The sequence below is a fragment of the Pristis pectinata genome, chromosome 11 (genome assembly GCF_009764475.1).
Source record: "Pristis pectinata isolate sPriPec2 chromosome 11, sPriPec2.1.pri, whole genome shotgun sequence".
NCBI classification, from domain to species: Eukaryota; Metazoa; Chordata; class Chondrichthyes; order Rhinopristiformes; family Pristidae; genus Pristis; species Pristis pectinata.
In genome coordinates, this window is record NC_067415.1 from 80,222,432 (window position 1) to 80,235,979 (window position 13,548).

Here is a 13,548-nt window from a genome sequence, read left to right on the forward strand (position 1 = left end):
TCCTCCGGCTGCTCCGCTTTCCTGAACTGCCCTTGAACCCGTCATCTCTGTGTCAATTGATCTACACTGACACCCAGTTGAACAGTGCCTCGTGGTTAAAATTCTCATTCTTGTTTTCAAATCCCCTCTATTGTCTCACTGGTAGGTTAATTGGCTGGTGTGTGTTGGTGAGTGGCAGAAATGATCAAAGTGGAGTTGATGGGTTTGTGTGAGAGAGAACAAGTTGCAGGGTACAGAAAAGTAAGGATGGAGGGAATGGGACTGATGGGAGCTGGCATGTATATGCAAAGGGCTGGTTCCTGCGATTATAAGTGTAAGATAATGTTATGGTGGCACAGTGATAATTGGTAACTGGTTTATTGTTGTCACATGTACTGAGATACAGTGAAAAACTTTTGTTTGTGTGCCTTACAGACAGATCATTCCAAACATAAGTACATCAAGGTAATACAAAAGGAAAAGCAACAGAATGCAGAACATAGTGTTACAGTTACAGAGAAAGTGCAGTGCAGGCAGTTACAAAGAAAGTGCAAGGGCCATGACGAGGTAGACTGAGAGATCAAGAGTTCAACTTGAGCATATAAGACATCCGTTCAAGAGTCTGATAACAATAGGATAGAAGCTGTCCTTGATCCTGGTGGTACATGTTCTCAAGCTTTTTTATCTTCTGCCCAATGGGAGGGGGAAGAAAAAAGAATGACCAGGATGGGAGGGATACTTGATAATGTTGGCTGCTTTCCAAAGGCAGTACAGAGTCAATGGAGGGGAGGCTGGTTTACATGATGGACTGGGCTGCGTTCACAACTCTCTGCGGTTTCTGCAGTCTTGGATAGAGCAGTTGCCATACCAAGCTGTGATGCACCCGGACAGTATGCTTTCTATGGTGCATCTGTAAAAGTTGCTTCTGTTAGTGGACAAGCAATCTGTAGGCCTGGACCAATATTAAGACATGAGTTCTCCACCTTTGTAATGGGGAATGTAAATCCAGTTAATGAAATCAAAATAAATGAAGTTTGAAGAAAACAAGTATCCGTGATGATCACAAATCTGCCGGATTGTTGTAAAATTCCATTTGGTGCGCTAACGTGTTTTCACAAAAGTAATCTGCCCTCCATCCCGATCTTTTCAGATATAGGACTCCAGACTAACACTAATGATGTTGATTCTTAGTTATTCCATGAACCATAGAACTCGAGGGCAATCACGGCTGTGCCATTAAATCTGAACTTGCCTGTGATTCTCATCTCTTGTACATGAGTACAAATAATATATACACCTGTGTGTGTGTGTGTGTGTGTGTGTGTGTGTGTGTGTGTGTGTGTGTGTGTGTGTGTGTGTGTGTGTGTACACATTTATCTATTGCAATAAAGACTGAAAGCTCCAGCTGATTTTTCTTCTTCCTAACTCAGGAGAATTGAGGCCAATTATAAACCGGTGGCTGCTCCCCAGCAGAGTTCAGCTGGATGTACAAACCAAAAACTTGGAACCTCTGCAATCTCTCCTAACCAGCCGAGCCTTCAGGGAACCATCTGTGTGCCTTTATATAAATGCCTGATAAAAACAACTGGAAACAAACAAAGAATAAATATGCAAAGCAGCCAGGAAATGCGCCCAGCTACAACTGCTACTGAACAAGCTAGGGCCCTGCCACCTGTTCTTATAATCCACAATTTATAATGGCTGGAAGTTTGAAGTTAATACATTCAAGATTTAAATACCACTAACAGTACTGGCATTTGCTGCTTTTTGTTATTGCAAAATGGTTCCCTTAATGGTGGAGGGTGAAATATTATAGAATGTTAAAACGACTGCAGAGACAAGAAAAAACTCTGAAGTGCAAATACAAAATCTCAGCCAGGGTGTAAAGAGTGCCTTAAGAAAATATCAGGATAAATCCAATCTGAAAATCTTTCACTATCAATGTTTGTACAGCTTGGAACTCACCTCATTGTCATTTCTGGAAAGCAAAATGCATTTTGACAAGGGTAGCATGCACTTTGATATTAGGAATTCTGAAATGATTTCCTCTAAATTTCTGATAAATATTTTAAAGTAAATTTAGACAAGCCCACGATATTTTTCAACATTAATATTAATCTAGGAATGGGCAGAATATGCTTATCTTAGAAGCTATTATTGTTCTCAGTCTTGCTGTAGACTGGATTTAAAGGCTGAATTTTCACATAGTATTATTCTATGACAACCTCTCTTCCCAATCTGTATTCACATCTGGCCTTTAAGTTTAGTGTGTTGGTTCATCATACATCTTGACCCATTCTATTCTTAGACAATTTGCTTTACAATAATCAAGTATTCCTTCCACATTCCCAATTCCTTTGTGTTACATTTACTCCTAAGCAATGTATGTCTGTATAAAAAATAATGGCCACCCCACAGAGAAAACTCTGTAGGTGGGTGGGTTGACGGTACCACCATAGCTGTTTTACAACCTTTGATAGCGTGGCATTGAATGTCTGATTTGTTATAGTTCACCCTGTGACACACTTTGACAGCACACCCTCTTCCCTGAAGTATTAGTTGCCAGAATCACAAGCAAAGAAGAATTGGAAGCTTCTCTAATCATTGTTAGTAAATTGGGATTTCATGTCAAGGTGCTCCAGTTATAACTTAAGTCAACCAACTGGCTTTGTTAAGATTCATAGATTTTTGGAGTTATACAGCAAGGGTGGCACGGTAGCGTAGCGGTTAGTGCGACACTATTATAGCGCCAGTGATCGGGGTTCGATTCCCGTCGCTGTCTGTAAGGAGTTTGTACGTTCTCCACGTCTGCGTGGGTTTCCTCCGGGTGCTCCGGTTTCCTCCCATATTGCAAAGATGTACGGGTAGGTTAATTGGGTTTAAAAAATGGGCGGCGCGGACTCGTTGGGCCAGATGGGCCTGTTACCGCCCTGTAAATAAAAAAAAATTAAGAAAAGGAAACACGCCCGCTGGTTCAACTCGTCCATGCCGGCCAAGATGTCTATCGAAGCTCATCTTATTTTCCTGCATTTGGCCCATATCCTTTGAAACCTTTCCTATCCATGTACCTGTCTAAATGTCTTCTAAATGTTGTCATTGTACCTGGCTCTACCAGCTCCTCTGGCAGCTCTTCCATACACCAACCATCCTGTGTGTAAAACAAAACTTGTCTTTCAGATCCCCTTTAAATCTTTCTGCTCTCCTGTTTGATCTATGCCCTCTACTTTAAGACTCCCTTACCCTGGGAACAAAACTTTGAGTATTTGCCTTATCTATGCCTGTCATAATTTTATAATTCTCTCTAAGGTCACCCCTCAGCCTCCTTCGCTCCAGGGAACAGTTCCAGCCTACCCAATTGCTCCTTATAACCCAAGCCTTCCAGTCCTGGCAACATTCCTGTGAATCTTTTTTGCAACCTTGTTAACTTAATCGCATCCTTCCTATACACTGGCAAACAGAACAATGGTCCCAGTGTGTCCTAACCAACAACTCATGCAACTGTAACATGATGTCCGACTTCTATACACAGTAACTCACAGATGAAGGCGAGCATACAATATGCCTTCTTCACCACTCTGTCTATCTGTGTTGCTACTTTCAGGAACTATTAAGGTCTCGCTGTTTTATAACACTCCCCAGAGCAGTGTTTTATTAGTGAGTTTATTATTACTTCCATTAGGGGTGGCTAGGTAGGTATGATCACCTCTGCATCAGAGACTTCTGGGTTCAATTTGCACTTGGGAATTTGTACATTGACTTCCAGTCTGATAGATAGTGTAGTGCTGAGAGAGTGTTGTCCTGCCAGGGATGTAATTTTTGGATAAGGCTTGTTATGGTTCATCATGTGACATACTTTAACAGCATGCAGTCTTTTCCCTGAAGTACTAGTTGCTTGAATCACAAGCGAAGATGAATTAGACGCGTGGTTGACTAACTTGCAAGTTCATCACAAGGTACTCCAGTTGCAACTTGAGTCAACTGACTTGTTTTGTTAAGAAGGACCTTGTTTGGCAGTGAACACAAGCATGCAAATAATCATAAGTCCTTCTAGTCACCTGAAACAAGCCAGTTAAAATTCCCAATGGAAACCAAAAATTCAGTGGGTTCCATCTTTAAAACACTGGCGTTGGTGAGAACGGAGAAGAGAGAGAAAAAAAGTGCCCCCATTCGGAATTGATTGAAGATAGAATTAATTAATAAGAGATGAGGGGAAATAGCCGCACAATAGTGGAAAGTAACCAATCTAATAACGTCGGATGGAAAAAAAATCAGACGTCTCTTCTCAGAAGTAATGCAAGTGTGCAGAAGCAGTTGTAAAATAACGTTGCGTGCTGATTCTGAAAATAAGTTGGTCTGTGACTTCACACAGAATAAATGCAGGCTGAAAAATGGGTTCATTATCTCAGCAACAGACTTCCTGAAAGGTGATTTAAATCCCTTTGAATGGGACTAACCGTCTCTTCCACCGGGAGTTATGTTAATCCCCCACGTTGTCATATAGCTCACTGAAGCAGTTAATTTACTCCTCGCTTTCTTTCACTTGTACTGATCCCCCCACAAGATATTGATGTCTCGTTACGGCTTGGACATAGCAAAATAAATGAGCTGTCCATGGCCTTTGCGACGGAGACTCACCGGTGGTATTCTAACACCTACTCCCTCCCCCGTTAGTAGGCTATTTGATTGCCCTGTAATGAATGTCCCCTGCTGTTCCGAGGTAGACAGTTTGCGGTGAAGCCGCGGTGTGCTGCTGTACGGGGTCTCGATCAGGCGGCAGAGAAATCCACAGACTTCTGCAAAAAAAAAGAGAACGCAGTCTATTTGCGCCTTGACAGGATTTTTTCTAACGCTGACTGAATCCATTTATTACTCAAGACGGGTGAGGCGCTGAACAAACCGAACTCTCTGGCTCGCTTTAATCGCTCGGTGCAACCATCTAACCTGTGACCCTCTGCAGCCAGTAAGTGATCCAATACCCCCAACCGGTTGCAGTGGGATTACTTGCTTGATGCGCCGTTATTTCGGAGACCTTCCTTTGGCAAAGCGACCCAGGAGCTATTAAAACCGAGGTAATAATAGGGGACGGGAAACCCCTGTGGACTCGTTGGAAGGTTTCAGAACACATTCCCCTTACTAGGGGGGAAGGGGGAAAAACTGGTCGCTGGACACAGTATGTGCCTGCATTATATCCCATCCACAACACCTGTCAAGGGATACAGACCCATGGGGTGCATGGAGAAAGCTCCAGAGATTATAAAGGTGACTCCTGTTCATGTTTGCACGGTGGGTATTACTCAACTGTGTTGAGGGTAGTAAAAGTGATTTGTTGCCAGCGAGGTAACCTCGTGATTTGCTGGGAGTGTGGTTCTGGTAGTTTGTGTGTGTGTGTGTGTGGGAGGGGAGAAGCGTATGTCTCAGCTCCAGGAGAAGGCAGTTGCTAGCACTGTCCTGAGCCGTACCTCGCTGGTAGCTCTCGCCCTTGTCCTTCCCCGGGACCTCCCTTGAAGTTGCAAGAGTTTGGGACCCTCCCGCCCCGGGAAACATGTCAGGCTCGGGGAGAAAGGATTTCGACGTGAAGCACATGCTGCGTCTCCGCTGGAAGCTGTTTAATCACCCGTCGCCCAGCCCGGCCGGCGGCGGCTACCTGCAACCGCAGGAGGGCTACGAGAACTGGAGCAACAGTCAGGGCCGGCTCAAGAACCACAGTCAGGACAGGGGGAGCTTCTGGAAGAAAAGCAATGGCATCCTGCTGCCGGCGCCGTGCAGGGCTGGTACCGTGGACAGCCAGGCTCAGCAGCGTGCCGTCTTCTACATGGAGACCTTGGAAGAGGTCCCCGGCCTGGAGTTCACCAGGGAGAGCAAGCCGTCGCTGGAGGAGGTGAAGGAAGAACTGGCCACCACCGAGTGCTGCGAAGGGGCCGAGGACGGCTGCTTGCACAGGTAAAATTCCAGTTTCCAACTTACTGCAACTAACTTTAAAGTAGCACGGTCCCCAATGCATCATATAAGAAGCAGTTTAGTGCCCGCACTTGTGGCATTTACAGAACCTCGGGTAACATACTGAGGTTCTATCCACAGCAGCGTGAGTCTCATCACAGACTGACCTGTAAACGATTTTACAGCTCCTATCAGCCACGGCAATAGCCTCTGGCGACTCTTGCATCTAATTACAGAGGCAACACGTGAAACGAGTCTTAAAAGTACATGGATCAAAGTAAACGCACCATACTTGCCTAGATACTTATTTTCAATGTTATCCATAAGCTACGTTCTCCTGACGCTTCTGTTAGGGTTAAACCCAGTGTCATTTGCAAACTGTTCACACAAGAACAGAACAGGAGAAACATTTGTTTGGTACTGAAGGAGTAGTAAATAGGACTCCCAGCTCAGTGGCTGAGATGTGGGTGATATGAGGTGTATAAAATCATGAGGGGCGTAGATAAAGTGGATGGTCTTTTCCCCAGGGTGGGGAAGCCTAAAACTAGAGGGCATCAGTTTAAGGTGAGAGGGGAAATGTTTAAAAGGGACCCGAGGAACAAGATTTTCCTCGGGTCCCTTTTAAACATTTCCCCAACTACGATTAGAATGTTTAAAAGACATTTGGACAGGTACATGGTTAGGAAAAGTTTAGAGGGATATGGGCCAAATGCAGGCAAATGGGACTGGCTCAGAGAGACATCTTGGTCGGCATGGACGAGGTGAGCCAAAGAGCCTGTTTCGGTGCTGTCGAACTCTGACTTTACATAGGACTGGTCCTAATGTCCCTATTCAGTTGGCTCTGTGAGGTGCCACTGATTCACAGCTGGACACTTGTCCACTACGCCAAGGGACATTGAAGGTTAATCATTCTGGGCACTCCCTCACATCTCCAGCCATTAGTTTCACAAAAGCTTCAGGAGAGATGTGTACCTTGATCCCTTGTGCAGATACTTTACCTTAAGAGAAATTAAACTGTTAAAAGAGAGAGATTTATTCTCTGCCCCTTGTGTGAACTAATCTTCCTCTTCCACTCACTACTTTATGTCCTGCGTAGTGTAGTTATCCAGTCAATATGGTCTTTGATAACTCCTCTCTGTCTAGTGTTCACCTGTGAGTCTAGATGCGGGATATGGATTCAGCTCTTTACATCAAAATTTGACATGATTGATGACTAATCTAATATCCTGGAGAGCTCACTGTGTGAAGGTGCATAATAAGAACTTGGTTCAAATATGTTACTAGCCAGACCTGTGGATCACTCCAGCCACAATGGTTCAACTGTTTGCCGATCTATCTCAGTGCAAAAACAAACCAAAAACCCAGCCAGTTCTGTTTGGTGCAACTGCACGTACCACATATAATCACAGATGAGCTTGAAGTTGTTGATTAAAGAGCAGCCCATGTAACGTAACTACAAGGTTATTAGGGTCAGTAAAATCAATGTGATCCAGCAGTAAATAAAAACACGGGAGCTTTTCACCAAGGCCAGTGTAAGCATTTCGCCTCCAATTTGTTGCATATAACACCAGTTGTTTCATGTAAAACAAAGTGCTGAAAAATCTCAGCAGGTCAGATGACATCTGCAGCTTTTTGAATTTAAATCAGTTGTCTTGTCTTAGGCCTTCAGGTCCCATTTAAGAGGCATGTCATTAGAAGGTGTCCTGTGATGAATGGAATTGATCAAAGGAAGAGTTTGACTCTTCACTTAATGAACGGTGTAGTTACTTTTTAACACTTAATCCCAGGGCACACAACATTTAAGTTTTTTTGCCATTAGTAATCTGATGTGTTCCTAAATATTTAAACAGCAAGTGTCATTTTACATTCAAATTGAAGTTGTTGGCTTGGCTTTACCTACTTTATGACAACACATTTTTTGTCCAGATGAAGGATCTTGACCCGAAACCTTGACTGTCCATTTCCCTCCATGGACGCTGCCTGGCCCACTGAGTTCCTACAGTGCTTTGTGTGTTGTGTATGACAACAAATTTTATTCCCTTCCCAAACCTACATTAAACGTAACTGAGAAAAAACTCAGGAAGCTAACGGTAGTCTTTTATTAATAGATACATGATCATTAAATGACATGTTTTGTTAACAAAAGCACTTGTTCAGTCATGCATTGATGTCGAAGTGGAGTAATGAGCAACGTTGTGTTCAGTTGAGATTTGGTACTGAAGCAGACAAAAGAATCATTTCACCTTCAGCAATACAGATTATCTGAGCTATGTTTTAATTTTATTCTCATTAAATTCAGCCTTAATAATGAATATCAGCTGAGATTGTGTTGTCCAGTGAATGTGGTGATATAACCAAAGTTAGTTGGCAGCAGTCTCACTAAATTGGGTTTGTTTCCCGTCTCCACAGACAACTGATCCCATTAGGTTCTGGAATGTGACTGCGTAGTTATCTCTGATTTCTCGACTTCTATTTCTCTTGATTGTTTTAATTTTCTCAAAGGCATGGCTTGTGGACCACAGAGGAACACAAAGTGTCTGGTATAGTGATAGATCATTGGTCCAGTGGTCCATTCCAGTGTATTTGCTCCACAGTCGCCGTCTCTCACGCCTCCATTGAGCCCTATCTGCATGAATTTTATTCATCTATTCCTCGTGATTTTCATCTTTCCCTGTAAAATAAAAAGAACTTCTATGCCCTTCGATTTAACAAGAGAAGTCATCCAAAGAGAAAAACAGAATTATTTTTATTGATATACCGTATTTAATGTAGCAAAATATATTGAGGTGCTTCATAGTTCTATCAAACAAAGTTTGACAAACAGCAACATAAGGAAACAATGAGTTATACAAAACAAAGCTTAGTGAAGGTAGGTTTTAAGGACCAAGCCTGTGAATGGTCTTGGAAACCAGACCTTGCAGTCCTGGCAGCATGGTGTGGCAATTAAATTTGGACATTAGTAGAAGACTAGAACTGGAAGGTTGAAGAACTTCAAGGGATTGTTGAGATAGGAAGGGATGAGGTTATAATTGATCTTGAAAACTAAGCTGAGAATATTATAAGAGAGATTTTGTTTAATTAGGAGCCAGTTTAGATCAGAGCAGAGGATGATGGGTAATCAAGGCTAAGTTCTTTGTTTCTTTGATGGAAGTTCTTATTTTGAGAAATGACTGCAGAGTTTTCAGTAACTTTATTTACAGGGTGTGGAACAGATGGGAGTGCATTGGAACAGTTCACTTGAGAGGAGATAATGTTTTGGGTGAAGTTGAGGTAGGGGTGTGGCCAGGCAGTGTAATGGAGATCTGTCTTTAACAGGCTGTCTTGTGCCAATATGTCATTCAAAATTTATCCTGGGGTCAGATATGACCCAGGAGTATTCATTTTGAGATGGGTGTCAGAGGGAGTAGATGGTGACTGGTGAATGAAGTGTGTACCAGTCTACAGACTGTCACGTACTGGAACATTCCTATGTGCTGTCCAATTAAAAATTGATCAAGTCCAGCTGGTAAACGTGACTGGGTGTTTTGTGTAGTTGTAATGCTCCTCTTGCTCCCGTTGCAAATGATGAGTGAGCAGTGACATTAATCAAGATCCAATGAACAACTAGTGCTACCTTTGTGTTACCTTCTTTTGGACGTGTAATATATGAATGGTGTTATCTTTGAGCATGGAACTTGTCTTTAACCAATGGGTAGTTGAATTGGTAGCCAGTAGATACAGATTTGAGTGTCATAAAACAGCCAAGGTAAGATTGATGTCTGGAATCCCCGGTTAAACAGTGGTGGACATCATAGTTTTGCAAGGGGTGGTGACAGAATTCGTGGATCATTAGTTGTCATGTTCTAAAGATACTCGGGTATTTTCCATGTATTTGAAAGTAGCCACACTATTTAAGAAAAGAAAGAAAATAAAGAGCCACAGGTTATTTAGTCTGATAACAGTGATTGGGGGGAAATTGCCAGAATTTATTATTAAACAAGCAGTAACAATGGATTTAGAATGTAGTAATGGGACTAGGCAGAGTCAGAAATTATGAAAGGGGAATCATGTTTGTTAGTGTATCGGAAGTTGCAGAACAAAATAAGTCACAGAATAAAACAGGGAAAACCAGTGGATGTATGGAATTTGGACCTTGCGAAGGCCTCTACAAGGTGCCACCCAAAAGTTTATTGAACAAAATTAGAGCTTGTGGGATTGGGTGTAATGTACTGGTGTGAACTGAGCATTACTCGGGCAGAAAACACTGGGTAGGAATAAATTTTAGGGTTGAGAGGTTATGACTAGGAGGCTGCAGCAGAGCTGGGGGTCCAGCTGTTCTTATATCATATATCAGGGAACAAATATATATTTGTTAATGATGCAAGACCGGGAGGATGTGGAGAGGCTTCAAGAGGATATAAAATAGCTAAGTGAATGGTTGAGGATGTGGCAGATGGACTATGATTTGGGAAAACGTAAAGTCATTCAAGTGGGTGGGAGGAAAAGATAGAAAAGCAGAACTTTGTAAATGGTGGAAATTTGAAAAGTGTAGATATTCAGAGAGTTGTGAAAGTTAATATATGGTACAGCAATCAACTGACAGGCAAATAATATGTTGCCCTTTATTGTAAGGGAATTTGAGGGCATGAGTAACGATGCCTTACTCCAATAATATAGGACACTGGTGAGACTGAACCTGGAGTATTGTGTATTGGTCTGGACATGGTCTCAAACTAAGGGGTCAGCCATTCAGGACTGTGATACGATGACACTTCCTTCAGGGAGATTTTGAATCCTTGGCGTTCTCTGCCAAGAGGGCTGTGGAGGTGCAATCACGTATATTCAAGGCAGAAACTGATTGTTTTGTAGATGCTGAGGGAGTTGAGAAATATAGGGTTAGTGACACTGAAGTTAACATAATCAGTGATAGTGGAACGGGTCCATGGGGCTAGATGGTCTGCTCCAGATTCTCTCTCTCGTTCATTGTCAAAGCTGCTTTGGTATCACCATTCCAAAGGAAAAAATATAAATACTTAAAAAGGCACAGCTCTGAGCAGCTCTTTGAGAGAGCTGGTATAGTCATAATGCAGTTAATGGTGCCTCTGTCTGTGCCTCATTAGACTTTCTATAATTTCTCAGTTTTATTGATTTTATTTTAAGAGTCAGCTTTAAAAAAAAGATTCTGAGGGATGGGTTAGTGAAGCTCTACCAGGTTTCATTGGAACTGCAGGCAGATTAAAAACTTGTATAAGAGAATCAGGAGGTAGATTTGACTTTCTTGGAAGGCAGCCCACAGATTTCAGTCAGAGATTTTTCATTCAATAGGCATATTTTAAACACCATTCAAGGTGCAATCAGTAGGAAAACATGCATCACAACTTGGCGATGGAGGAATAAAAGAACAAAGATTAAAAGATTGTATGGTTGATACTTAAATAAAAATCAGTCTTCTGTTCAGCACTTCATTGAAGCAGTGTGGCAAAATTTAGGCAGGTCTTATTTAGGAAAGCAGAATTGCAAGTCCTGTTAGGCTTTCTTGTCTTACCTACTGCAACTTAGGTGGTGATTGGGTCCATGTTGGCTCCCGGCAGGGCAAAGCTAACAGTATCTGTGTATCTCTCCAACTTGTTCCCTCTTGCATGCCCATCAATTCTCCTTTGATTCTCTACCATCTACCTACTCGAGTAGGTTATTTATAGGAGCTAATCCCTCCTTCCACCCCCCCCCCATTTCAGTGGCCCCCTCACCCCTTCTCTTTTCCCCTTCCCCCACCCTCATGACCTGCTCATCTATTCCCCACCTCCTTCCCTTTTATTCCATGGTCCACTGCCCTCTCCTACTGAATTCGTCCTCCTGAAGCCCTTTGCCTCTTCTACCTATCACCTCTCAGCTTCTTGCATCTTCCCACCAATTTCCACCCCCCCCCCCCCCCCCACCACCATCTACCTTCCTCCCCCCTCACCTATCACCTGCCAGCCTGTGGTCCTCTCCCTCCCCTGACCTTCGTATTCTGGCTTCTGCCCTCTTCCTTTCCAGTCCTGAAGAAGGGTCCCGACCCGAAACGTTGACTGTTCATTTCCCTCCATAGATGCTGCCTGACCTGCTGAGTTCCTCCAGTGTGTTTAACCTAACAACATGCCTTTGGGATGAGGGAGGAAAATAAAGCACCCAGAAGTCTTTGTGGCCACAGGGAGATCATACAGAATCTGCAGGGAGAACGCACAGAATCTACACCGAGAGCATCCACTGTCAGGATCAAACCCAGGTCCCTGGAGATGCACATCAGTAGCTCTGACTGCTGTGCCACTATCTTGAGTAGTCTCTGTCGAAACCTCTTGTGATTTGCATTTAGATAGGTGACCAACAGAGAAGTGGCTAGCTGACGTGAAATAGATCGAGACAGAGAGGCCATTCACTCCATTATGACTGTACCAGCTCTCTCAAAGACCTGCTCTTCCTTGTTCTTTCCCCAGAACCTTGCCTGTTAAGTATCTATACATTTCCCTTTGGAATGGTAAGCATGGCATGTTGCCACTTTTCTTGCCAAACAGAGGCCTGGCGATTGGTTACTGCACAAATGGAATTTTTTTATTGCTATTTGATAGATTGTTGTTATTATATTCCAGTATGGTCACAAATTAGTAATAAAGTCACCACCAGAGTAATTCGTCCTTCAGCTCCCACCTGTTGACATAAATCACTTGCATCCAACTCAATTTCAGCAGCTACGCTGTTGATTTTCTTTTCTGACATGAAACTAAAACTATGAAGTGAATGACCAGTCAAACCATAAGTAATGCAGTTTGGTTCTTGGAGGTCGGATGTGTACAGGATTGACTTGATCGTGATGCCCCCACAGCTGAACAGTGCAAAATCCAAGAAGAGCAAAATCCTGAGATGAAGCTGAAACTTCTAGAAGCACTCAGCAGGTTAGGCAGCAACTGCGAAGGGATAACCAGAGTTAACACTTGAGATCAATGGTCTGCCATCTGATTTGGGAAAACCTGGAGATAAGTGGATTTTGAGATGCTGAGAAAGAGGGGAGTGGAGGAGACACGGGCAGCTCCTGATGGGGTAGGAGGCAGGAGAAATTAAATGACAAAAGAGTTGCGCGAGTAACGTAGAAGAGAGAGGTTAAGGGATTAGGAAAGAGTAGCTGTGTTTGGGGAAGATATCCTGATGCTTGTTGACAACAGGTCCAAAACTGTGGTGGCACGTTAATTTAGTAATTGGCCCTGACCATGGAAGAACACGAGCAGGCTACAGGGTCGCTCAAGCCTGGCCTACCTTTCAATAAGGTGGGTAACACTGCAGTTGGTGCTGTTGCCTCTCAGCTCCAGAGACCCAGCTTCAGTGCTGTCCATGCATTGTCTGTGTGTTCCCTCTGACTGCGAGAGTTTCCTCCCACATCCGAAAGATGGTGGGTTAATTGGCTGTTGTATATTACCTCTTGGTGTAGGGTATAAACAAGTCAAAGTAGAGTTGATAGATGTGTGTGAAAGGAGAGGGGGATTGGGACTGATGGGATTGCCTCCCCCTGAGAGCCAGCATGGACTAAATGGGCTGAATGGCTTTCCATGCACAACGCACACAAGAAAACAGGAGCAGGAGTAGGTCACCTGTCCCCTCGAGCCTGCCCTGGCATTCAATATC

General features: G+C 43.3%; 1 protein-coding gene across 1 annotated transcript in view; it reads left to right on the forward strand.

The window, feature by feature from the left end:
* The first annotated feature begins 4,953 nt into the window (after window positions 1-4,953).
* Window positions 4,954-13,548, forward strand: part of LOC127575909 (kelch-like protein 1) — a 276,782-nt gene continuing 268,187 nt past the window's right edge. The window contains exon 1 of the mRNA XM_052026137.1: window positions 4,954-5,919. Within this exon, the coding sequence (XP_051882097.1) occupies window positions 5,522-5,919 (398 nt within the window). The 5' untranslated portion in view covers window positions 4,954-5,521. The remainder of the gene's footprint in view (window positions 5,920-13,548) is intronic.